A 9,063-nucleotide genomic window follows, 5' to 3' on the forward strand; every position below is an offset into this window, starting at 1 on the left:
AGGGAGCCCGACTCAGGCCGCAGCACCAGAAAAACATCAGCCTGTAAAATGCCCGTTAATATTAAAACACATTAAAACCCAATAACAGAGGAAACAGACTGGCTATTTTCTCCAATTCAGATGCGTTCATTAAGAAAGAACTGGCAAGAATATTAACTTTCCGACTTTCCACCGCTCCAAACATTTGTTGAGGTCTGAAAATAAAACACGAGACTATTTCACATGTTTATTAGTTGACGCGCGAGGCATCGCAGTGGAGTTGCGGTTACGATTCGGGCCCCGCCGCGTTGATGCGGTCCCTCCTCCACCAAACGTCAGAAACCAGTGGTATAAAAACACGCGAGGCCGCCCGGGCCGCTCAGAGTCGCGGACGCGGACAATAAAGAGGATCGCCGAGCGGCGCGATCGATTTCATTCAAATCGACCGGATTGAAAAAGTTGGGTTTGTGCAGATGCGTTTGTGCCGGACGCATGCGCGCGTGTGCGGGACCGCTTCCATCGTTCGGGACTTTGAGTTAATGTCTAATGGGAGCGCGCGCACTGGGATTTCTGCTGGGAAAAAAAACCCAAAAACGGAACAGCCACAAGAAAAACTAATTGCTAAGTGAGGTGTTTTTTCTTTTTCTTCCCCCGAATTAGTTTATTGGTAAGTCAAAAGCGCGGTTTGACGAGTTGACTGTCTGCACATTTCGACCACGGAGCGAACCAGATGCGGAGAGAAAGATGCATCTGGGCAAGGCTTTACTGTTCGTCCTCCTCCTCAACTGCGCGACTTTGAGCTCATCCCTCTCGACTTGTGCCACCGTGGACATCGACCATGTGAAAAGGAAGAGGGTCGAGGCGATACGAGGTCAGATTTTGAGCAAACTCCGACTGACAAGTCCTCCGCACTCCCTCGGACCCAGTAAAATCCCCTATCAGATCCAAGCGTTGTACAACAGTACCAAGGAGCTACTGGAGGAGCTCAGGAGGGATCGGCAGCAGACTTGCGGTCAGGACAACACAGAGACAGAGTACTACGCCAAAGAGATATACAAATTCAACATGGTCTACGGACCACCGGAAAGCAGTAAGTATTGCAGTTCTTTCGGGGGGGAAAAAAAGTCTCTACTGCGGTCTTGTCTGAGCGCCAGTGGCAATCCGCACCCGCGGTGCGTAATTACGCACCTAAAATGAATTGCGATTTTAATAAAATAAAGTTGTGTCAGGTAATGTGATTTAATTTTTTTTTTTTTTAAACAAACTGGACAAGATGTTTCCGACTTCAATGCAAAGTTCATTCTGAGTGGAAGTGCGCTGGAGGCATCAACGTGCCACATCACTGTTGTGAGCTGCACACTGGACCAGGTGGACTTCGATGTTTTTATATCAGCATTTAAACACTCAGTTTTGGATGTATGTACAAAAATATGCAAATAACGCTTAAATATGTTCTGCACAGTGAAGCTGAAACACCAAAGTGGACACACAATAGGCAAAATATGTTTTTCAGTGGGAGGGGGACTGTAATATAAAATATTATCCCCATAATGAGGAACAAAACAAAGTAATGGTCCAAAGCGCTTTGATGTTTTGTGGCGGTGGACTGGCTGCACACTTGGACAATGTGTTTTGTGACTGCAGTGCTCACCAACCTGTTTCAACTCTGCACCAGTCGCTCTCCTCCTCCTGACTTCCTCCTCCAGGTTTTTTTTGTTTTTTTTCTTCCGTGGATTCTGTTCTTCTCCCCAGATGTTCCCACTTCCTTTCCCGTCAGGCTCAAATGAGGGGGACATCTGCCCGTGCGAAGGGGGATGCCTTCAGGAGAAGAAGTAGGGAAAGTAAACATGAGGTGGGCAAGAAAAGTGAGCTGATGGAGGCCTCCCACTCCCCCCTCCCCGGAGTCTATCCGAACATTGGCGTCCCGTGAAGCCCTCGCATTCACTAACGCATCATTTAGATGGAGCTTAAAGTGACCCCACTTCCTGTCTTGGCCCGTGAGCATGAGATCACTTACTGCGCTGCTCAGGTTTAACTTTGGAGTGCGAAACTGAGCCGGCAGCCGTGAATGATTCCGCTGTGTCGTCATTTTATTGCCTCTACTGTATGTAACATTTAACTGCTCGGCTAATAATGAGCTTTGTTTCGTTGGTGGAATATTTGTTCAAATAGTCAGTAAAGCCCCCGTTGTTTATACTTCAAGTGATTCTCCGCTAACCCAGTGTTTTCGCCGGAGCCGCTGCCTTTATAGAAACAAAAGCCACGAGTGGAAAACTTGAGCTGAGAGGGACATGTGTCGGCACTTGAGGGAGATTCATACAGCATGTGGTCCGGCTGAGTTTGGATTACCGCGCGGGTAGAATAGAATAAATGCTGTGCGTGTGTAGGAGCCAAAGAGGGCCTCATTGTCTCGAGCAAAGCCAAGAGCATTGCATCACAGCCGCCTTTGAAATCAACAGGTGTTTCTCAAAAGGCCTATTCTCCCTCGGCAGTGTTCTGTTTTGAATCTCGCTAAACGCTTTTGACAAAAAAACGGCAGTGGGCGCCACGCGTTTGTGTGCCGGTTTGATTGATGAACTCGGGAGACCGCAGATGAACTTCATAATGCGAGCAGCAATAACAAACACGTAGAGCTGGGTCAGGATCCGAGTTTCTTTTGACGTAACGCTGCGGCCTTCATGCCCGACTGATGTGATTAGCTGAAAAACTAGTTCAGAAGGTCATTATAGCGGCGCAAGTGCTGAACGGGCAGAAGTACAGAAGCTTTATGCCTGTGCAAAATCTCTTCTCAGATACTTAAAATGTCCAAAAGCTAATAATATTCCTTTTTCTTTTTAATGTGTCCAAGATGACGTCACACATGCATTTTTGTCAATAGCCTCCACATCCATACAGTGAGCCCACTCTGAGCTGGTTAAAGGGATTTTCAGATGGGCGAGTTGAGTAGAGTCACTATTCTACTCGGCGAGGGACAACGCTCTTCAGTTAAATGACGACATTAAACTCAATATATCCTGGAGGCACAGAAACGTCACGTACACACTCTGGATCTTTGTCATGTTTTCCCTTTGTGATTAATGAATGGGACGCTCTGTTCGCACTGTAGCCCCACTTACACAGTTTGTCTCCTTTGTTCCTCTCACATAAATGATGAAGTTCATAAACAATTACTTCCCGTTTTGTCAAAACCAGTCACACACACACAGAGCTTTGTTAAGGTTGTGGGGGTGTTTGGTTGTGCTGGCGACAATAACAGACACCTTGTTAAGATTAGAGAACGATCCGAGTCGTGCTTCAAAAGAAACAAAATCGACTTCCCCCCCCTTTTTCATCATACAGATTGATGCTTCAATAACAGTCTCCACTTGGGATGATTCCACTTGAGGATTTACTAGACAATTTGCCAAATACAACGATTTGATTGATAAAGTCTTGCTTGCTACAGAACTTGTGCTTCCAGTCTTCAGACCAAGTTAAGCTCACTTGCTGACGGATGTGGCTTCAGATTTAGACACACAAGATTGGAATCAATGTTCTCGTTCAACTCTCAGAAAGCGAGCGAGTGGACTTCCTGAGACGTTAAAGTTCTCCTTTCAGATCAGGTAGAAACAGAACATTGGCTGAAGCCAGTGCTGTGAGGTTTGCCTCCTGAGGTATAACACCACCAGAGGACCGGCCTTGTAAAGTAAAGTTCTGACACCCGGCCAATCGCACCACTCGCTTTCCCTCGGTTATTGCGGGCAAACACGCGCTCACTTTTTGACGGCAAACTGTTGACCTTTGGTGGCCCCGAAGCCGCTCTGGGAACCCACGCGAATCCGCGACAGGTGCAAACGAAGCAGAAAGCTCGCCGAAAGACTGGCGCATTGGCTGGATCGAGAGGCTGGACTGCAATCCGAGCAACGTTGGAACATTTCCTTTCATAGCCGCGGTACGCGTACAGAACCTGGCGCGCGTCGGCGAGTGAGGTCGCGCCGCGTTGAAGTCATCGTGGTCAGAAAGGGGTTCGAGTCCAAAAAGTAGTCAGCGTGGCCGAGGATAGCAGGGGTTCTCGATACCAGGGCGGTGAAGTCATGCCGAGCGCACCAACATTGCCGGTTCAATCACACATTTCATTTCCACCAAATATAGACAAAATGTGTTAGCAAAACACTGAGGTATTTTGATAAGGCAAGCAACCACGCCAATCACTCCCTGTGGGCTGATAAACGGAGTGCCAGCCGAGAGAGAGTCAGCAAACCCAAGATCACATTTTAGGTGTGAATGGGTTTACGAGTCTTCTAGCATATAAAAAAAAACCTTTATTATAATTCCATGTCATCATTTTCATATTAAACTATAGCTTTATTTCTGAAGGACTAGAAAATGAAAAAAAGTTCATTTCTTTGCAATCTGGAGTTATTATTCTATTTACTGCCTATGGATGGCCAATTCAGTTAAAAGAGTACAGCAATTACTTTGGCATTAAAGCAAAGCACCTCGCCCAACCCACTCTTATTATTTGGTTGTATATCACGACTTTCTCATCGACGAACCAATTAGTTGAATAGAAGAGAAATCGATCGGCAAAATGACAGCTGCAGCGGTGTTAACTTTTGAAATGTTTTTGAACAAGCTGCTTGTTTTGCGTCAGTCCTTGACAAGAATTTCTAAAGCCGCTCTCTCACAAAACATTTGTTTTAATCACCCTGATCCAGACGATCTGCTCTACTGCCCAAAAGGCATCACGTCCAAGGTTTTCCGCTTCAACGTCTCCGCCATGGAGAGGAACTCAACCAACCTCTTCCGAGCAGAGTTTCGCGCTTTCAGGGTGCCAAACTCGAGCTCCAAGAGGAATGAACAGCGGATCGAGCTCTACCAGGTGCGTAAAGGTACCGTTCCCACGTCCCTCTGCCGAGAACAAAAAGGCAAAGCACGCGGTCAACGCAACAAGGAGCTTCAAAGTCTCTTGTCTGTTTGTTTTCGCAATGATTTCAGGCTCCAATTGACAGAGATAGTCCACTAAAGTGAGATTAGGGTTGCAGGCATTCAACCAATGCCCTAAACGCATCGGGCCTGCAGAATGTTAGCAGAAGCGTGACTGTGGTTTGCTTTGTGCAGCGCTGGCAGCGCAGATCTAACACAGTCCTCATGTAGAGGTCTTTACTTTTCATCCCTTCAAACGGGAGGCAAAGTTTATGGAGCGGTTAAAAAGAGGCTCTGGTGTGCTGATTGATGAAATGATGCAACACACTTGTCCCTGTTGGTTTCAACATGAAGCAACTTATTGAAATAAAGTTTTAAAAAAACACACCACCACATACAGATAATCTGGTCACGGATGAAGTCATAACTAACCAATTAGTGCAATATTACCAAACACGTGATTCTACTACAGCCATCTGCCATCGGTTTTCGCCAAATGGACGACAATACCTCTTATTGTAGAAGGTTGGCTGGTTGCTACCAAGTCTGTAATGGCAGAGGAGGTCAATCTGGAGGCCCGTGTTGCACACGGAGCGGCCCACTCGCGACAGTCGACCAGGGTCAAACGCAATTTCACTTAAGACTTTCAAAGCATGAATTAGAACAAGTTAATGAGACACACGTCTCCCTCGAGTGAGAAACACAGCGAAAAGGAGAGCGGACGTTAAATATGCAAGATCGCCCGTCACGATGGTACGTACGGATCTATTCTACGCTTTATTTGGTTGAAGCCGTTTCAATATTGTGAGAGAACTCGAGCACAAAAACGTGTGAGTTTTTTATTTTCGTCGCGTTTGCAGATCGTGAGGCCGAACGAACACATCAGGAAGCAACGCTACATTGCGGCCAAGAACGTGCTGACCAGAGGTTCCTCGGAGTGGGTCTCCTTTGACGTGACTGAAACGGTGCGGGAATGGCTGATGAACCGAGGTAAGGACGCGTCCTTCTGATGGCCGTCACATGTTTGAAGAAACGTGAACACGCTGGATTTAAAGAGACTCAAAACACTCTAAAAAGCTTCTTTTTTTACAAATACTCTTTTTCCACCGTTTGCTATCAGGAAGTAATCTGGGTTTGGAAATCAGTGTGCACTGTCCCTGCCACACCTTCAACCCGAACGGGGACATCATTGACAATGAGAATGAGGTGCTGGAGGTGAAGTTTAAAGGTAGGTTTTTACAGCATTTATGTGTAAGTATAAGTTTAGCGTGAATGGAAAACGTGTTGCATATTCACGTGGGCCTTAATCCAACATCTCCTCCATTTATTCTGTAATAATTCAAAATAATTGTCAAAAAAAACGGGAGGAATGACCAGGAGGACAGCTTTATGGGTGATACGCCAATTGTATGCTCAGATTGAAAGAAAAAACAATCACTAAATAGTTTAAGTTAAGTTTAAGTGCCTTGTGTCCATCGCTCAGGTCTGGATGGAGATGAGGAGCAGAGTCGCTGGGATCTGGATCACCTGAAGAGGAGAAAGGACCAGCACATGCCTCACCTGATCCTCATGATGATCCCACCCCACCGCCTGGACACCCAGTCCACGCGCCGACGCAAGAGAGCGCTGGACACAAACTACTGCTTCTCGTGAGGAACGCGTCGACGACACAGCCGACCGGTTGCAGCGACAACGCGACGCGAGCACGTTTAGTCTTTGGCTTTACGTCCATCTCCGTTTCTCCCCCAACTCAGAAACACGGAGGAGAGTTGCTGCGTTCGCCGGCTGCACATCGACTTCCGCCGTGACCTGGACTGGAAGTGGATCCACGAGCCCAGCGGCTACGACGCCAACTACTGCTCGGGGCCGTGCCCTTACCTGAGGAGCTCGGACACGACGCACAGCTCGGTAAGAAGCCCCGATGGCGGACAGACACCCCGCGTTTAGTTTGTCCGTGGTTCTAGTTTTGTGTTTCCACGAAGTGGACATCCCGCCTCACGAGATAATGATTTAACGCGACCTCCCCTGTGTGCTCCCCACAATAGCTGCTGAGCCTGTACAACACTCTGAATCCGGAGGCCTCGGCCTCCCCCTGCTGCGTCCCGAAAGACCTGGAGCCCCTCACTATACTCTACTACTCCGGACGGACCCCCGTAGTGGAGCAGCTCTCCAACATGATCGTCAAGTCTTGCAAGTGTAGCTGAGACGACGTGAAAGGCGAGGTAGCGCGGCAGGATTTTACTAGGTACTGACGAAGCCCCCCACCCCCACCCCCGTCCCGGGACTTTTGGACTTTTTAGCTGTGACAAATACTTTACTTGACCCTGTGACCTCACGGCCCGAGATCTGAAAAATCGCTGTTAGTCTTAAAAAAAAAAAATCCCAATCAAATGTCAATGTTCCCTCTAAATAGATGAACACTCTCGATAAATGAAGCCCTGTGCAAATTTAAATGGTCCAAATACGCATCAGGACGAAGTACGATTGAAAGTGACCCTATTCTGTGGTTTTATTTTGTGCTTCAGAGCTCTCATCTCTAAATTGTCAGTAGAATGTTTTTTCTTTCTAGCCGCGGGGCGACGTTGTTATTAGTCACAGATTGTGCTCTACTGAACTTTTGAAGGGTCCTTTCAGGCTGGGTTGTAAACCCTCGCCTTGCCTTCAAACAGTGGCCACTATCTTAAAACACAAAAGGAGAAAGGACAGACTTGCTGCTGTATCCAAAGCCATAGCTGTGGTCGGGGGGAAAAGGAGAGCGGAGAGAATGCCTGCTGGATTTGCAATGGAAAGTGAATGAATAAAGTAGTCGGGCCAAGCTTTTCTTTTCTTGGCCGGCCAGTAGTAATGGCCTTCCTATTTTTGTATTTGCGGTGCATCGATTAGAATGGATGGAGAAAGAGGAAGAAGAGGAAGAAGAAGAAGAAGAAGAAAGAACTGTGATGGATACAAGCCATGAGCACACTGCCGTTCACTGGACGTTCTCATCTCGAACAGGTTCAAGTTATTTATCAAAGAATTTACTGGAAAAGTGTTACGCAAGTGTTTTTTTCTGGGATTTCTTTTACATAAATGGCAGATTTGATCTGTTCTACAACTTGAAATCTAGTTATTGTTTCATAAACTGGGACAAGAAATCAACATTATCTCCATCGGTGGAAACACTTTTATATTAAAATAAGGTTACTGTTACATTTCCTTGTGATTTTTGTCCATTCTCTAATTAGTGTGACCTGTTCTATGTGATCCAGTGTTTGTTTGATGTAAGTATCATTTGTATTAAAAGGGGTCTTAACCCCGGAGGGGTCAATCAGAGCACTTTTCTCCAGCAATAATAGCAAATGTTGTTTAAAATGTTTCCCTTTACCCTCCTATCAACTCACCCGTCACTCCGGCCGGCTGACATGGAGCCGTGTGCGCGCGTGTGTCTGTAGTTCCCAGGAAACACTGCAGTCTTTCATTCCCTCTGCTCCCCATGTTTGTTTTGGTGCTCCTTTACAGTGTGAAGCCCTGATGGAACCCAAAGAAATGAAACGCGAGGGGAAAGTAATAGCATGACAGTGGCTGGATGTACAGTTAGACCTCCTTTTACTCCGGAGAACAATTCTGGAGCCCTGTACTTTTTTCACATTTGCCAAGTCATCTTGCCTTTAGGTGACATTTAGATGACGGTTTTTTTTGCAGTAATATTGTTTGATTCCCTTGTTGATCGTGACTGTAATTAAAAACACAAAATGCAAAATCTGTACGAGCGCTTTTTAAGTCTCTAAAACAACTGCAGCTTTGCACCTCCGATGTAATCGATCTGTGAAAACATTTAACTTCAAGTAATGAAATGAGGAATTTACAAATATGTCTCGTCTGCCATCTTGAAATGCCATTTCAAATTTGCTTCCATACAAACATAATTTTTCTTACTGGAATCTCATCAGTCCCACCTGTTTGCTGCGGACCGTTTCTTTTTCTTTTTTTACCAGAGTAATAACTTTCAACTTTTCTGGAATTGCTGCTTGAGAACTTTGCCAAGCGAAAAAGTAATTACTTCTATTTTCAGTACACGCCGACATTCCGTTATGTTCTCATTGTTCATGAACGCTAAATCACACTGCAACGTAAAATACGCTTCTCCGTTTAACCTTTCATGACACCCTTTAATTCACCAGTATTACCACTACAATACAT

At 46.1% G+C, this 9,063-nt stretch overlaps 1 protein-coding gene across 1 annotated transcript; it reads left to right on the forward strand.

Moving 5' to 3' along the window:
* The first annotated feature begins 231 nt into the window (after window positions 1-231).
* LOC120807995 (transforming growth factor beta-3 proprotein) lies at window positions 232-8,623 on the forward strand. Its single transcript, XM_040160545.2, has 7 exons — window positions 232-1,069; window positions 4,677-4,840; window positions 5,745-5,874; window positions 6,005-6,112; window positions 6,368-6,533; window positions 6,639-6,792; window positions 6,930-8,623. The coding sequence occupies exons 1-7, from the start codon at window positions 724-726 to the stop codon at window positions 7,086-7,088; spliced, it is 1,227 nt and encodes a 408-aa protein (XP_040016479.2). The 5' UTR covers window positions 232-723; the 3' UTR covers window positions 7,089-8,623.
* The last annotated feature ends 440 nt before the right edge of the window (window positions 8,624-9,063 follow it).

The sequence above is a fragment of the Gasterosteus aculeatus genome, chromosome 18, assembly GCF_964276395.1.
Source record: "Gasterosteus aculeatus chromosome 18, fGasAcu3.hap1.1, whole genome shotgun sequence".
In the NCBI taxonomy this organism is placed as follows: Eukaryota; Metazoa; Chordata; class Actinopteri; order Perciformes; family Gasterosteidae; genus Gasterosteus; species Gasterosteus aculeatus.

Bases quoted from the DNA above. Each gene is read 5' to 3' on its own strand.
- LOC120807995 (XM_040160545.2), top strand. From the start codon at position 724: ATGCATCTGGGCAAGGCTTTACTGTTCGTCCTCCTCCTCAACTGCGCG. The intron at 5,875-6,004 runs GTAAGGACGCGT...GTTTGCTATCAG, and splicing joins GGAATGGCTGATGAACCGAG to GAAGTAATCTGGGTTTGGAA. The intron at 6,534-6,638 runs GTGAGGAACGCG...CCCCCAACTCAG, and splicing joins GACACAAACTACTGCTTCTC to AAACACGGAGGAGAGTTGCT.